Source organism: Aotus nancymaae, unplaced genomic scaffold (assembly GCF_030222135.1).
Source record: "Aotus nancymaae isolate 86718 unplaced genomic scaffold, 86718_ANA_hifiasm-v0.15.2.pri h1tg000040l, whole genome shotgun sequence".
Taxonomy (NCBI): domain Eukaryota; kingdom Metazoa; phylum Chordata; class Mammalia; order Primates; family Aotidae; genus Aotus; species Aotus nancymaae.
This window is the reverse complement of record NW_026988454.1, coordinates 57785939-57804249: the sequence shown is the minus strand read 5'-3', so window position 1 is coordinate 57804249 and position 18311 is coordinate 57785939. Positions and strand designations below refer to the sequence as shown.

Genomic DNA, 18311 nt, shown 5'->3' with positions numbered 1-18311 from the left:
CAAAAGCAGAACTAGTAGCTGGTTTAATAACTACCATAAGTTTGGAACAGCAATAAGCACATAAAGATATGTAAAACTGTAATGTGATATGAAAACATCTTCATTTCCTTTGGTGACAAAGTCAAGGTATTGCTAATATTATTGTGGTTTGCTGCCTATATTAATTGCTTATTAAAGGAAATAATAAATTTCAGTTAAAAGTTAGTGAAAATAAATTTGGAATTATTTTCCAATTAAGTTTACATATCCCTGGATTTTACCCACAGACCCTAGGTTAAGAACTCCAGTCTTTTTTAAATGTCTGTTTTATCTTTTTTAAATTTTTTTATTCCAAAAGTTGTTGAGGAACAGTTGGTGTTTGGCTCCATGGAAAAGTTCTTTAGTGATTTCTGAGGTTTTGGTGCACCCATTACCCAAGCAGTGTACACTGTCCCCAATGTTTAGTCTTTTATTTCTCATTTCCCTCCCACTTTCCCCCCCAACTTTCCAAAGTCGATTATATCATTCTTATGCCTTTGTGTTTTTATAATTTAGCTCCCACTTATAAGTGAGAACATTCAACATTTGGTTTTCCACTCCTGATTTACTTCACTTAGAATGATGGTCTCCAACTCCATCCAGGCTGCTGCGAAAACCATTATTTCATTCCTTTTTATGCCTGCATAGTATTCCATGGTGTGTGTGTGTATATGTGTGTGTATATATATATATATATATATAGATAGATAGATGGCATTTAGGCTGGTTCTATATTTTTTCAATTATGAATTGTGCTGCTATAAACATGTGTGTGCAACTGTCTTTTTCAAATAATGATTTCTTTTCATCTGGGTAGATACCCAGTAGTGGGATTGCTGGATCAAATGGTAGTTTTACTTTTAGTTCTTTAAGGAATTGTCATACTGTTTTCCACAGTGGTTGTACTGGTTTATATTTCCACCAGCAGTGTTAAAGTGTTCCCTTTTCATCACTTCCATGCTAACATTTATTTAAAAAAATTTTTAAATTATGACCATTCTTGCAGGAGTAATGTGGTATGTCACTATGGCTTTGATTTGCATTTCCCTGATAATTAGTGATGTTGAGCATTTTTTCATATATTTGTTGGCCATTTGTATGTTTTCTTTTGAGAATTGTTTATTCACGTCCTTAGCCCACTTTCCGGTGGGATTATTATTATTATTTTTTCTTGCTGATTTGTCTGAGTTCCTTGTAGATTCTGGATATTAGTCGTTTGTCAGATGCATTGTTTGTGAAGATTTTCTCCCACCCTGTGTGTTGTCTGTTTTTACTCTGCTGATTATTTCTTTTGCTGTACAGAAGGTTTTTAGTTCAATTAGGTCATATCTATTTATTTTTGTTTTTGTTTTTAGGTTCTTGGTCATGAACTCTTTGCCTAAGCCAATGTCTAGAATAGTTTTTTGATGTTATCTTCCAGAATTTTTATGGTTTCAGGTCTTAGATTTAAGTTCTTGATCCATCTTCAGTTGATTTCTCTATAAGGTGACAGATGAGGATCCAACTTCATACTTCTACATGTGGCTTGCCAATTATCCCAGCACCATTTGTTGAATAGGGTATCCTTTCTTCACTTATGTTTTTTTTTTTTCTTTTTGCTTTTTCGAAGATCAGTTGACTGTAAATATTTGACTTTAATCTGGGTTCTCTATTCTGTTCCATTGGTCTATGTCTCTATTTTTATACCAGTATCACGCTGTTTTGGTAACTACAGCCTTGAAGTATAGCTTGAAGTTGGATAATGTGATGCCTCCATATTTTTATTTTTGCTTAGTCTTCTTTGGCTATGTGGGATGTTTTTGTGTTCCATTTGAATTTTAGGATTTTTGTTCTAGTTCTGTGAAGAATAATGATGGTATTTTGATGGGAATTGCATTGAATTTGTAGATTGCTTTTGGCAGTATGGTTATTTTCACATGCTCATGGATTCTACCCATCCATGAGCATGGGTTGTATTTTCATTTGTTTATGTTGTTGATGATTTCTTTTAGCAGTGTTTTGTAGTTTTCCTTGTAGAGATCTTTCACCTCTCACATAGATATGTGTGTGTATTTATGTATTTTTTTCCAGCTGTTGTAAAAGGGGTTGAGTTCTTGATTTGATTCTCAGCTTGGCCGTTGTTGATCTAAAACAGTGCTACCAATATACCAGTGCTACTAACAGTCTATACATTGATTTGTATCCTGAAACTTTACTAAATTCATGTATCAGATCTAGGAGCTTTTTGGATGAGTATTTAGAATTTTCTAGGTATATGATCATATCAGTGAACAGCAACACTTTGCCTTCCTCTTTACCGATTTAGATACTCTTTATTTCTTTTTCTTGTCTGATTGCTCTGGCTAGGACTTCCAGTACAATGTTGAATAGCAGTGGTGAAAGTGGGCATCTTTATCTTGTTCTAGTTCTCGGGGGGAATGCTTTTGGCTTTTCCTCATTCAGCATAATGTTGCCTGTGGGTTTGTCATAGATGGTTTTTATTACCTTGAGTTATGTCCCTTCTATGCCCATTTTGCTGAGGGTTTTAACCATAAAGAGATGCTGGATTTTGTCAAATGCTTTTTCTGCATCTATTGAGATGATCATAAGATTTTTGTTTTTACTTCTGTTTATGTGGTGTATCACATTTATTGACTTGTGTATGTTAAACCATCCCTGTATCACTGGTATGTAACCCACTTGATCATGGTGTATTATCTTTTTGATGTACTATTAAATTCAGTTAGTATTTTGTTGAAGATTTTTGCATCTATGTTCATCATGGATATTGGTCTGGTTCCTTTTTTAAAATTTTCTTTCCTGGTTTTGGTATTAGAGTGATACTGGCTTCATAAAGTTACTTAGGGAGGATTCCTTCTTTCTCTGTCTTTTGGAATGGTTTCAGTAAGATTGGTACCAATTCTTTGAATGCCTGATAGAAATCAGCTGTGAATCCATTTGGTACTGGAGTTTTTCTTATTGCAATTTTAAAATTACGGTTTCAATCTTGCTACTTGTTATTCATCTGTTTGGAGCTTCTATTTCTTCCCAATTAAATCTAGAAGGGTTATTTCCAGAAAAGTATCCATGTCCTCTAGATTTTCTAGTTTGTGCACATAAAGGTGTCCATAGGTTCAAGTGATTCTTGTGCCTCAGCCTCCTGATTAGCTGGGATTACAGGTGCCTGCCATCATGCCTGGCTATGCATGGCTAATTTTTGTATTTTTAGTAGAAAAGGGTTTTTGCCATGTTGGCCAGGCTGGTCTCAAACTCCTGACCTCAAGTGATTCATCTGCCTTAGCTTCCCAAAGTGCTGGGATTACAAGTATGAGCCACAATGCCTGGCCTCCCGTTTCATTTCTAATTTAGCTTATTTGAATCTTCTCTCTTCATTTTTAGGTTACTCTTGCTAATGGTCTAACAATTTTGTTTACCTTTTCAAAGAACGAGCTTTTTGTTTCATTTATCATACATATATATAATTTCAATTTCATTTAGTTCTGCTCTAATCTTCGTTATTTCTTTTCTTCTGTTTTGGGGATCTTGGGTTCAGGTTTGGGTTGTTCTTGTTTCTGCTGGGTTTGGGTTGTTGTTGCTCCTATAGTTCCTTGAGGTATGACCTTACATTGTCTATTTGTGCTCTTTCAGACTTTTTGAAGTAAGCATTTAATACTACAAGCTTTCCTCTTAGGACCACTTTTACTGTATCCCAGAAGTTTTGATAAGTTGTGTCACTGTTATTGTTCAGTTCCAAAAATTTTTAAATTTCCTTCTTGATTTCATTGTTGGCACAAAGATCATTCAGGGGCAGATTGTTTAATTTCCATGTATTTGCATAGTTCTGAGGTTTTTTTCTGGAGTTGATTTCTAGTTTTATTCCACTGTGGTCTGAGAGAGTACTTGGTAAAATTTTGATTTTCTTAAATTTGCTGAGACTTATTTTGTGGCCTATTATATGATCTATCTTGGAGGATGTTCCATGTGCTGATGAATAGAATGTATATTCTGCAGTTGTTGGGTAGAATGTTCTATAAATATCTGTTAAATTCATTTGCTCTAGGGTATGGGTTAATTCCATTGAAAAACTCCAATCTTAAAAGAAACTGTTAGAGTAAGTTATATAATGAAGATGGGTGTTTAATCATAAAGAGAGTAAGTAGATAATAAGAGATGGGCTGTCTTCTCAACTTCTGTAGGATTGTTCTCATAGAAGTATGTCAACAGCTGTGTGTCACCTGTATCAAGAGCAACCATTTAAAGACAAGCTATATGTGCTACTCTGCTGTGTATCACTTGTAGAGAATGTATGAGTAGCTATTTGTGTCAAGAGCCATTTTCCTATGACTCCATTACTTCAGTGACAATATTATTTAGCATATAAATTGGAACACTTTAAGAATAAAAGGGAGTACTATAAAGACTTAAAGACCATAGGCATAAACCTGGGCTCTTGTAGACAAATTGGGAAATGTGATCACCCAGCCTACAATTCACTTGAAATACTGCAATTGCTTGCAATAACAATACCATGACACATTATCAGTAATAGCAATCTGTGCTTGCCTTTTACTTTCGCTTTCAAATCTTCCGGTAGCCTTTGATTTTCTTCTTCAAGTTTCAATTCCTCTTCTGTGGCTTTTCTGAAATGAAAAGCTTCAAGTTTAATTATCTTTGGAAATTCAGATATCTCACACTATTACAGGATTAAATGCTTATAGTGTTAAAAATAAAGAATAAATTTTGTAATATTAAACTTACTTTACAATGTATAATTTTAAATTACTCAGGTTGAGAATAGTTACTTTTCAGGATTTTTTTTTTTGGAGAAGAAAAATTGGAATGTTACGCTTTGAAAAATTTTGTCTATTAATTAGGAAACCTGTCACAAATAAGAAAGGATTACCTACACCTATGTTGAAAAGCAAATGGGAGGATTTGTAGCATTTTTTCCTCTGATTTAATGGTAAGTGTTCACAATATAATGTTAAGTAAGAAAAGTTGAATATAAAACTGTATATATAATAAAATTTTAATTTGGTATTTAGAATGCATATAAATGAAGATTAAAAGACTAGGAGAAAACTAATCAAATGGTCAACAGAGATGATGGCATATGAGAGTTTTAAGTTTTCTTTAACTTTTTGCATTAAATTCTTTTCTATATTGAATAAGCAGAACATTTATAAATTTATCTTTCTAATAAGAGAGAACCCTAATTATTTTATTTTTAACACAGTAGTGATGAAATTTAAAGAGACCTGGAATATGGAAACTTAAAAAGTTGGAGGGAATCTGTTTTTCATCAGGATTGAAGCACCACACCCACCTTAACAATGGTGAAGAAAGGTGGAAGAAAAGTTAGTAAAATGATGGAGAAAGGCAATATTTATTAAAAATTAAAATGTATATATCTTTGATCTAGAAATTTTATGTAGGAATTTAGCCATCAAAAGAGGCAGACTACTGCTCAAAGAAACATATAAAATAATGTTGACTGAATCTTTAAAAAATTATAACAAGAGGAGACGATCCAAGATGGTCGAATAGGAACAGCTCTGGAGTGCACTTCCCAGTGAGAACAACACAGAGGGCAAGTGAACACTGCATTTCCAAACTAGTTTTTACTGCCCACAGACCAGGAGATTCCAGGGCAGAAAAGTGCCATGAGTCTCCAGCATGGCTGTTTCAGCCAGTACAGCAGTTCTCCGCATAAAAACTCACACAAATCTGGGCAGCCATTTCAACTGGCACCTGGAATGCCTGGGAGACAGAGTGGGTCATTCAACTGAAAAAAAGGGGGCTGAAACAGGGATCTAGGTGATCTGGCTCTGCAGGTCCCACCCCCACAAAGTCCAGCAATCTGAAATGCTCTGGATTGAGAGTTTCACAGAAAGCACAACTGGACCCCGGATGGTCCAGCTCTGTGGGGGGAAGGACATTTGCCGTTACTTAGGCAGTCCACCGCTACCGAGGCAGTCCACCATTACTGAGGCAGTCCACCATTCCTGAGACAGCCCGCTATTAACCAGGCAATCTGCCATTACCAAGGCAGTCTGCCATTATAGAGACAGTCCGCCATTAGTGAGGCAGTTCTAACTATACCTCTATAAACAAAACCATAAGGATGTTCACACAGCAGCTGGGCAGAGCCCACGGCAGCTCAGCAATGCCTCTGCTGGCAGACTGTGACTGGGCTACCTCCTCACTGGGCAGAGCATCTCTGAAAAAAGGCAGCAGCACATCAGGAACTTATAAATAAAGCCCCACCTTCCCAGGACAGAGCACCTGGGAAAAAAGGGGTTATGAGTTCTGCTGCAGCAGACTTAAACATACCTGCCCAGCAGCTCTGAATAGAATAACAGAGCTCATAGCTCAGCACTTGAGCTCCTATAAGGGACAGACTGTCTCCTCAAGCAGCTCCCTGACCCCTGTATATCCAAAGAGACACCTCATAAAGGAGAGCTCAGGCTGACATCCGGCAGGTATCCTTCTGGGACAAAGATAACAGAAGAAGAAACTGGTAGCAACCCTTACTGTTCTGCAGCTGCCAAAGGTGATCCCCAGGCAAGCAGGATCTGGAGTGGACCTCAGCAGTCCTACAGCAGAGGGGCCTCACTGTTAGAAGCAAAACTAAAAAAGGAAAGAAATAACTTCATCATCAACAAAAAGGACGTCTGCTCAGAGACCCCATCTGAAAGTCACCAACCACAAAGACCACAGGTAGATAAATTCACAAAGATGGGAAGAAACCAGTGCAAAAAAGATGAAAACACCCAAAACCAGAATGCCTCTCCTCCTCCAAGGGCTCACAACTCCTTATCAGCAAGGGAACAAGGCTGGATGGAGAATGAGTCTGATGAACTGACAGAAACAGGCTTCAGAAAGTGGATAATAACAAACTTCTCTGAGCTAAAATAACATGTTCTAACCCAATGCAAAGAAACTAAGACCTTGAGTAAAGGTTAGATGAAATGCTAACTCAAATAAACAGCTTAGAGAAGAATATGAATGAATTGATGGAGCTGAAAAACACAACACAAGAATTTTGTGAAGCATACACAAGTTTCAATAGCCGAATTGACCAAACAGAGGAAAGGATATCAGAGATTGAAGATCAACTCAATGAAATAAAATGAGAAGGCAAGATTAGAGAAAAAAGAGTGAAAAGAAATGAAAAAAGCCTCCAAGAAATATGGGATTATGTGAAAAGACCTAATCTACGTTTGACAGGTGTATCTGAATGTGACAGAGAGAATGAATCCAAGCTGGAAAACACTCTTCAGGATATTATCCAGGAGAACTTCCCCAACCTAGCAAGGCAAGCCAACATTCAAGTCCAGGAAATACAGAGAACACCACAAAGATATTCCTCAAGAAGAGCAACCCCAAGGCACATAATCGTCAGATTCACCAGGGTTGAAATGAAGGAAAAATGCTAAGGGCAGCCAGAGAGAAAGGTTGGGTTACCCACAAAGGGAAGCCCATCAGACTCACAGAGGATTTCTCTGCAGAAACCCTACAAGCCAGAAGAGAGTGGGGGCCAATATTCAACATCCTTAAAGAAAAGAACTTTTAACCTAGAATTTCATATCTAGCCAAACTAAGGTTCATAAGTGAAGGAAAAATAAAATCCTTTATGGACAAGGAACTGCCAAGAGATTTCGTCACCACCAGGTCTGCCTTACAAGAGCTCCTGAAAGAAGCGCTAAAGATAGAAAGAAACAACCAGTACCAGCCACTCCAAAAATGTACCAAATGGTAAAGAGCATTGACATAATGAAGAAACTGTGTCAACTAACAGGCTAAACAACCAGCTAGCGTCAAAATGACAGGATCAAATTCACATATAACAATATTAACCTTAAATGTAGATGGGCTAAATGCCCCAATCAAAAAACATGGATTGGCAAATTGGGTAAAAATTCAAAACCCATAGGTGTACTGTATCCAGGAAACCCATCTCACGTGCAAGGATACACATAGGCTCAAAATAAAGAGATGGAGGAAGATTTACCAAGCAAATGGAGAGCAAAAAAGAAAAAAAAGCAGGAGTTGCAATTCTAGTCTCTGATAAAATAGACTTTAAAGCAAGAAAGATCAAAAGAGACAAAGAAGGGCATTACATAATGGTAAATGCATCAATTCAACAAGAAGAGCTAATGATCCTAAATATATATGCACCTAATACAGGAGCACCCAGATACATAAACCAAGTTCTTAATGACCTACAAAGAGACTTAGACTCCCATACAATAATAGTGGGAGACATTAACACTCCACTGTCAATATTAGACAGATCAACAGACAGAAAATTAACAAGGATATCCAGGACTTGAACTCAGACCCGGACCAAGCAAACCCAATAGACATTTACGGAACTCTCTACCCCAAATCCCCAGAATATACATTCTTCTCAGCACTACATCACAACTACTCTAAAATTGACCACATAATTGGAAGTAAATCACTCCTCAGCAAATGCAAAAGAAAGGAAATCATAACAGTCTCTCAGACCACAGTGCAATAAAATTAGAACTCAAGCTTAAATAACTAACTCAGAAACTAGCACAGCTTCATGGAAACTGAACAACTGGCTCCTGAATGTCAACTAGATAAACAGTGAAATGAAGGCAGAAATAAAGATGTTCTTCAAACTAACAAGAACAAAGACACAACATACCAGAATCTCCGCGACACATATAAAGCAATGTCTAGAGGAAAATTTACAGCAATAAATGCCCACATGAGAAACAAGGAAAGATCTAAAATTGACACCCTATCATCAAAATTGAAAGAGTCAGAGGAGCAAGATCAAGAAAACTCAAAAGCTAGCAGAATACAAGAAATAACTAAGATCAGAGCAGAACTCAAGGAGATAGAGACACAAAAACTCTACAAAAAATCATTAAATCCAGGAGCTCGTTTTTTGAAAAGATCAACAAAATAGACAGACCACTAGCCAGATTAATAAAAAAGAAAAGAGAAAAATCAAATAGATGCAATAAAAAATGATACAGGGGATATCACCAGAGATTCCACAGAAATACAAACTACCACCAGAGATTTCTACAAACAACTCTATGCACATAAAACAGTAAATCTGGAAGAAATGGATGAATTCCTGGACATTTGTATCCTCCCAAGCCTAAACCAGGAAGAAGTCAAAACCCTGAATAGACCAATAACAAGGGCTGCAGTTAAGGCAGCAATTAATGGCCTACCACCCAAAAAAAGCCCAGGTCCAGATGGGTTAACAGCTGAATTCTATCAGACATACAAAGAGGAGCTGGTACTACTACTTCTGAAACTATTCCAAACAATACAAAAAGAGGGAATCTTTCCCAGATAATTTTATGAGACCAACATCATCATGATACCAAAACCTGGCAGAGACTCAGCAAGAAAAGAAAACTTCAGGCCAATAACCATGATGAACATAGATGCAAAAATCTTCAATAAAATACTGGCAAACTGATTGCAACAGCACATCAAAAAGCTTATACATCATGATCAAGTAGGCTTCATCCTGGGGATGCAAGGCTGGTTCAACATACGCAAGTCTGTAAACGTAATTTACCATATAAACAGAACCAAAGACAAAAACCACATGATTACCTCAATAGATACAGAGAAGGCCTTTGACAAAATTCAACAGCCCTTTATGCTAAAAACCCTCAATAAACTAGATATTGATGGAACGTATCTCAAAATAATAAAAGCTATTTATGACAAACCCACAGCCAATAACATACTGAATGGGCAAAAACTGGAAGCATTCCCTTTGAAATCTGGCACTAGACAAGGATGCCCTCTCTCGCCACTCCTATTCAATATGGTATTGGAAGTTCTAGCCAGAGCAATCAGGCAAGAAAAAGAAATAAAGGGTATTCAATTAGGACAGGAGGAAGGCAAATTGTCTCTATGTGTAGATGACATGATTGTATATTTAGAAGACCCCATCATCCCAGCCCAAAATCTCCTGAAACTGATAAGCAACTTCAGCAAAGTCTCAGGATACAAAATCAATGTGCAGAAATCACAAGCATTTCTATACACCAATAACAGACTAACAGAGAGCCAAATCATGAGCAAACTCCCATTCACAATTGCTACAAAGAGAATAAAATACCTAGGAATACAAATAACAAAGGATGTAAAAGGACCTCTTCAAGGAGGGCTACGAATCATTGCTCAAGGAAATAAGAGAAGACATAAACAGATGGAAAAACATTCCATGCTCATGGTTAGGAAGAATCAATATTGTGGAAATGGTCATACTGCCCAAAGTAATTTATAGATGCAACACAATCCCCATCAAGATGCCTATGATCCTCTTCACAGAACAGGAAAAAAACCACCTTAAACTTCACATGGAACCAAAAGAGAGCCCACATAGCCAAGTCAATTCTAAGCAAGAAGAACAAAGCCGGAAGCATCACGCTACCTGACTTCAAACTATACTTCAAGGCTACAGTAATCAAAACAGCATAGTACTGGTACCAAAACAGAGATATAGACCAATGGAACAGAACAGAGGCCTTGGAGGCAACATTGCATATCCACAGCCATCTGATCTTTGACAAACCTGATAAAAACAAGCAATGGAGAAAGGATTCTCTGTTTAATAAATGGTGTTGGAAAAACTGGCTAGCCATGTACAGAAAGCAGAAACTGGAGTCCTTCCTGACACCTTACAATAAAATTAACTCCAGATGTATTAAAGACTTAAACATAAGACCTAGTACCATAAAAACCCTAGAAGAAAACCTAGGCAAAACCATTCAGGACACAGGCATAGGCAAGGACTTCATAACTAAAACACCAAAAGCAGTGGCAACAAAAGCCAAAATAGACAAATGGCATCTAATTAAACTCTAGACCTTCTGCACAGCAAAAGAAACAATCATTAGAGTGAACTGGCAACCAAAAGAATGGGAAAAAATTTTTGCAATCAACCCATCTGACAAATGGCTGATATCCAGAATCTACAAAGAACTAAAACAGATTTACAAGAAAAAAACAAACAAACCCATTCAAAAGTGGGCAAAGGATATGAACAGACACTTTTCAAAAGAAGAGATATATGAGTCCAGCAAACATATGAAAAAATGCTCATCAACACTGGTCATTAGATAAATGCAAATCAAAACCGCATTGAGATGACATCTCACACCAGTTAGAATGGCGATTATTAAAAAATCTGGAGGCAATAAATGCTGGAGAGGATATGGAGAAATAGGTACACTTTTACATTGTTGGTGGTAGTGCAAATTAGTCTAACCATCGTGAAAGTGTGGCAATTCCTCAAGGACCTAGAAATAGAAATTCGATTTGACCCAGCAATCCCATTACTGGGTATATATCCAAAGGATTTAAATCATTCAGTTATAAAGACACATGCACACATATGTTCATCGAGGCACTGTTTACAATAGCAAAGACCTGGAACCAATCCAAATGCCCATCGATGATAGACTGGACAAGGAAAATGTGGCACATATACACCATGGAATACTGTGTAGCCATAAAAAATGATGAGTTCATGTCTTTTGTAGCGACATGGATGAATGTGGAAACCATTATTCTCAGCAAACTGACAGAAGAACAGAAAATCAAACACCACATGTTCTCACTCATAGGCTGGTGTTGAACAATGAGAACACATGGACACAGGGAGGGGAGCATCACACACTGGGGTCTTGAGGGGGACTTGGGGAGGGGCAGTGGGGTGTTGGGAGTTGGGGAGGGATAACATGGGGAGAAATGCCAGATATAAGTGATGGGGATGGAGGCAGCAAACCACATTGTCATGTATGTGCCTATGCAACAATCCTGCATGTTCTGCACATGTACCCCAGAACCTGAGGTGCAATAATATATATATGTATATTAAATGTAAAAAAAATTATAAAAATATTATATCAGGTATTCACTAGTAAGGGAGTAGTTAAGGAAGAACCCATTCGTGTCAGTAGCACAAAATGGGGGCACAGCTTTCCTCAGACCTGTTATTGTCTCATACTCAGCATTCTTTGCATCCATTTTCCCTTCTTTTCAAAGCTAGTTATACTTATTGTTTTCAGAAGCCATTACTACACATCTTCTCCCAGTACATCTGTTTCTTCTTAATGGAGGGCATTCTCTCACTGTATTTCAAATCCTGCCTTCCAACCAGAAGTCTTGGCGTAATTCAAGTTCTTCTTGTTCATGACTTAGCCCTCTAAGGGTACCGAGTATTGTTTCTGAACTCCTTCTCCATTTTGTCTGTGTGAACAGGCAGTTTTTCTACAGGCATACCTTACCTTACTGTGCTTTGCTTCATTGGGCTTTACAGATACCATGTTTTTTTTTTTTTTTTTTTTTTTTAATACAAGTAGAGAGTTTGTGGCAACCCTGCATTGAGCAACTCTATCTCAGACTTCCTCATTATTATTATATATCAGTGATCTGTGATCGGTGATCTTTGATGTTACCATCATCATTGTTTGGGGTACCATGAACCATGTCCATATAGGACAGTGAACTTAATTGATAGATGTTGTGGGTGTTGTGACTGCTCCACTGACTGGCTGATCTCTTGACTCCCTTCCTCTCCTAGGCCTCCATATTCTCTAAGACATAATAATATTGAAATGAGGTTAATTAATAACCCTACAATGGCTTCTAAGTTTTTAAGTGAAAAAAAGTCCCACATTTGTCACTTTAAATCAGAAGCTAGAAATGGCTAAGCTTAGTGAGGAAGGTATATTGAAGGCTGAGATAGTCCAAAAGCTATGTCTCTTGTGCAAAATAGCCAAGTTGTGAATGCCAAAGAAATGTTCTTCAAGGAAATTAAAAGTGCTACTCCAGTGAATACACTAATGATACAAAAGTGAAACAACCTTACCGTTCATATGGAGAAGGTTTTTGAGTGGTCTGACTAGAAGATCAAACCAGCTACAACATTCCCTTAAGCCAAAGCCTATCAGGAGCAAGGCCCTAATTCACTTCAATTCTGTGATAGCTGAGAGAAGCAGGGAACCTGGAGAAGAAAAGTTTGAAGCTAGCAAAAGTTGGTTCATGAGGCTTCAAAAAGGAAGCCATCTCTATAACACCAAAGTGCAGTGCAAGGTGAAGCAGGTAAGTGCTGATGTAAGAGCTGCAGTAAGTTATTTAGAAGACCTAGCTAAGACCATAGATAAAGGTGTCTACACTAAACAACGTATTTTTTAATGTCAACAAAACACGCTTCTATTGGAAGAAGATGCCATCTAGGACTTTCAGAGCTAGAGAGGAGAAGTCAATGCCTGGCTTCAAAGCTTTAAAGGACAGGCTGACACTCTTGTTAAGGGCTTATGCAGCTGGTGAAGCCAATGCTCATTTCCCATTCCAAAAATCCTAGGTCCCCTAATAACTATGCTAAATCTACTCTGTCCATGTTCTACAAATAGAACAACAGAGCCTAGATGACAGTACATCTACTGCTTAGAAAAATGGATTAATTTCAAAGTATGACTGCTCATTGACAATGCATGTAGTCACCCAAGAGCTCTGATGTAAACATACAAGGAGAATGAATGTTATTTTCATGTCTACTAATGCAACATCCATACTGCAGCCCATGGATCAAAGAGTGATTTTGATTTTTAAGTCTTATTATTAAGAAACACATTTCATAAGACTGCAGCTGTCATAGATAGCAATTCCTTTAATGAATACGGGCAAAGTAAATGGAAAACCTTCTGGAAAGGATTCACCATTCTAGATGACATTGAGACCATTCATGATTTGTGGAAGGAGGTCAAAATATCCACATTAACGGGAATTTGGAAGAAGGTGATTCCAACCCTCATGGATTACTTTAGTAAGTTCAGGACTTTAATGAAGGAAGTAACTGCAGATGTAGTGAAAATAGCAAGAGAATTAGAATTAGAAGTAGATCCTAAATTGCTGCAGTCTCATGATCAAACTCCAACAGATGAAGAGTTCTTCTCATGGATGAGAAAAGAATGTGGTTTCTTAAGATGGAATCCATTCTTGGTGAAGACACTGTGAACATTGTTGAAATTACAACAAAGGATTTAGAATACTACATAAACTTGGTTGATAAAGTAGTGGTGGGTTTGAAAGGATTGACTCCAATTTTGAAAGAAGTTCTAGTGTGGGTAAAATGCTACCAAACAACATTACATACTATAGAAACATATTTTGCAAAAGGAAGAGTAATAAATAGATGCAACACACTTCATCACTGTCTTACTTTAAGAAATTTCCATAGCCACCCGACCCTTTTCAACCACTATCCTCATCAGTCAGCAGCCATCAACACTGAGGCAAAGCCTTCCACCAGCAAAATGATTGATTCCTGAAGGCTCAGATGATTATCACTGTGTTCTTTTAAAGCATTTTAAAATTAAGGCATATAAATTTTTAGGCATAATGCTATTGCACATTTAATCGGTGACAGTATTGTATAAACATAACTTTTATATGCACTGGGAAACCAAAAAACTCATGTGACTTGCTTTACTGTAGTGGCCTCGAACCAAACCTGCAATATCTCCAAGTTATGTCTGTACCTCAGATGGGGCTCTTTGAGATATCTTCCTTATCCAAATCCTGGATCAAGTATGTTGCTGCTGAGAATCTAAGACCTGAACACAACAAGGAAGAATTTTGCTGCCAGTTCTTAGATATTTCTATAAACCACTTGGATAGAAGATACAAAGACAAACCATATGACAGAAGTTATCTTGCCATTTGACTGGTACATTTGGAAGCTGATGCTGGAAAAGTTTTAAAATTTAGCATGTCTTTAGATATTTGATTCAAGATGTAGTTCCTAATCCTGTAAAGTTCCTCTCTTTTCTCACCAACCTATAAGGCCTTTAAGTAAGTGTCTGACCAGTTTTTTTTTTTTTTTATTAGATTTTATTTTCTGAAGTATAAAGGAAAAAAGTTTGTTTTGAAATACTCATGTTGAATTTTAAAAATCAACATATAAAAGCATAGAAAAGCCTGCTTCAATCTGGGCAAGTGATGTTAAGTTTATAAAGATGTAAAAATTTAGAATCAAAAGAAGTAAAGATTGATTATAAAAGTAACTTAGAGAATTCCATATGGTAAGAGGTGAGAATTAAGAAAAAGTGGAGAAGATACCTTTTCCTTTTTTAAAAAAATTAAAGGTGCACATATTTTTATATATTTAAAATATAGCAGATCTTCAGTCTAGAAATTACATGAACTTTGTTTTACTCTTATGTTGAACAGATCTCTATCTGTTCTCAAAGATTGGACTATTTCTCACAGACTAGAAAAAGATTAAGTAATTCCTTAAATATCAACAAATTATAGCTGAGCTGTAGTTTGAGTGTAACTGATTGTAGCTAATTAGTAGATTTGCAAAAGTTTTAGGAGCTAAAAGGGAATATAAGTAACTTTGTAGTTATTGTCTGAACTAAAGTACTATTTGGTCAATATATCACATAATATTATTAACTAATTTAACTAAATCATACATATTTTTGTGTTAAATTTCTAAAGGAGTGACTAACTTAAATGAATAAGGTACACTAAAAAATAAAATCCTCTGACATACATATCAGTTAAACCTCCCTCTACCTCTGTAATTACCCACCTTTCAGCTTCTTTATTTCTAGGGTTTAAAGAGCTCTCCTAAGTCTCAGCTCAAATAGTTAATATTTGAAAGGGGGAAAAACAGCATTTAAGAAACTCAGAGGTGCCATCATCAATAGCAGGAGGGTCCATGAATTTACACAGAAAAATTTAGTTCTTAAATGTCTAGGCTTTTATTACTTTGAATAGTAGAAATCCCAGTGGACAAATTAAAATGTAAGGTATTTAAAGAGATTTTTTTTTAGCAAGGAAGAACAATTAGCAAACTAAACCATTGTTTCTTTTAGTATTTTATTCTTCAGTCTGAAGGACCTTATAGTTTATTAAAATTTAGTATTGACCCATGAACAGATAACTGTGTGGTCACATTTTAAAAAGTCATTCATTATACCCATATTAGAGAAGAAGCCCTCAACTGAGGTACCAGTTTCATCCCATTGGGACTGGTTAGGCAGTGGGTGCAGCCCAAGGAGGGCAAGCTGAAGCAAGGTGGGGCATTGCCTCACCCAGGAAGCATAAGGGACCAGAGAACTCCCTCTCCTAGCCAAGGGAAGCCATTAGGGACTTTTCCAGACACTTCAGCACTTTGGCTCAGATACTGCGTTTTTCCCATGGTCTTCATAACCTGCAGACCAGGGGATTCCCTTTGGTGCCTACAACTGCAGTGCCCCAGGTTTCCAGCACAAAATTGGGTGGCCATTCTAGCTGAAGCAGTTTTTTTTTTTCCCCCTCATACCCCAGTGGTGCCTGGAACACCAGTGAGACAGAACCACTCATTTCCCTAAAAAAGGGGGCTGAAGTCAGGCAGTCAAGTGATCTGGTTTGGATGATCTCACCCCCATGAAGACCAGCAAGCAAAGATCCACTGGCTTGAAATTCTTGCAACCAGTCTGAGCTCAACCTGGGACATTTGAGCTAGATGGGGAAAGGGGCATTCGCCATTGGAGGCTTAGGTAGGCGATTTAAAAAAAAAATTATCTATCTATCTATCTATCTATCATCTTTATTAGCAGCATGAAAATGGAGGGTAGGCAGTTTTAACCTCACTTGTATAAACAAAGTTGCCAGGAAGTTTACACAGCAACTGGGCGAAGACCACAGCAGCCTCAGTAAGGCCTCTACAGGCAGACTGTCACTAAAATCCCTTCTTGCTGGGCAGGGCATCTCTGAAAAAAAGGCAGCAGCCTGTCAGGGACTTATAAATAAAAGCCCCACCTTCCTGGGACAGAGCACCTGGGAAAAGGGGTTGTTGTAGTTTCTACTTCAGCAGACTTAACCATCCCTGCCTGGCAGCTCTCAAGGGAGCAATGGACCTCCCAGGACAGTGCTTGAGCTCTCATAAGGAACAGACTGCCTCCTCAAGTGGATCCCTGACCCCCATGTATCCTGGCTAGGAGACACCTCATACAGGAGAGCTCTGGCTGACATCTGGCAGGTAGCCTTCTGGGATGAAGCTACCAGAGGAAGGAACAGGCAGCAATCTTTGCTGTTGTGAATCACCTGCAGGTGATTCCCAGGCAAGCAGGGTCTGGAGTGGACCTCCAGCAAACTCCAGCAGACCTGCAGCAGAGGAGCCTGTTAGAAGGAAAATTAGCAAACAGAAAGAAATAGCTTCAACATCAACAGAAAGGATGTCCACTCAGAAACCCCATCCAAAAGTCACCAACTTCAAAGACCAAAGGTAGATAAATCCATGAAGATGGGAAGAAACCAGCACAAAAAGGCTGAAATTGACAAAACCCAGAACATCTCTTCTCCTCCAAGGAATCACAAATCCTAACCAGCAAGTAAACAAAACTGGATGGAGAATGAGTTTGACAAATTGACAGAAGAAGGCTTCAGAAGGTGGGTAATAACAAACTTCTCTGAGCTAAAGGAGCATGTTCTAATCCAATGAAAGGAAGCTAAGAACATTGAGAAAAGGTTAGATGAAATGCTATCTAGAATAACCAGCATAGAGAAGAACATAAATGACTTGATGGAGCTGAAAAACACAGCACGAGAACTTTGTGAAGCATACACAAGTTTCAATAGCCAAACTGATCAAACAAAAGAAAGGATATCAGAGATTGAAGATCAACTCAATAAAATAAAGTGAGAAGGCAAGATTAGAGAAAAAAGAGTGAGAAGAAATGAACAAAGCCTCCAAGAAATATGGGATTATGTGAAAAGATCAAACCTACATTTGATCAGTGAACCTGAAAGGGATGGGGAGAATGAAACCAAGCTGGAAAACACATTTCAGGATATTATCCAGGAGAACTTCACCAACCTAGCAAGACAGGCCAACATTCAAATCCAGGAAATACAGAGAACACCACAAAGATACTCCACAAGAAGAGCAACCCAATACACATAATCATCAGATTCACCAGGGTTGAAATGAAGGAAAAAATGCTATGGGTAGCCAGAGAGAAAGGTCGGGTTACCCACAAAGGGAAGCCCATCAGACTCACAGCAGATCTCTCTGCAGAAACCCTACAAGCCAGAAGAGAGTGGGGGCCAGTATTCAATATCCTTAAAGCAAAGAATTTTCAACCCAGAATTTCATATCTAGCCAAACTAAACTTCATAAGCAAAGGAGAAATAAAATCCTTTATGGACAAGAAACTGCCAAGAGATTTTATCACCACCGGGCCTGCCTTACAAGAGTTCCTGAAGGAAGTACTAAACATTGGAAGGAACACCCAGTACTAGCC

At 37.7% G+C, this 18311-nt stretch overlaps 1 protein-coding gene across 1 annotated transcript in view; it reads right to left on the bottom strand.

The window, feature by feature from the left end:
* Positions 1-18311, bottom strand: part of AK9 (adenylate kinase 9) — a 218214-nt gene that overhangs the window by 80052 nt on the left and 119851 nt on the right. Inside the window, exon 20 of the mRNA XM_012438434.2 lies at positions 4561-4637. Within this exon, the coding sequence (XP_012293857.2) occupies positions 4561-4637 (77 nt within the window). The remainder of the gene's footprint in view (positions 1-4560; positions 4638-18311) is intronic.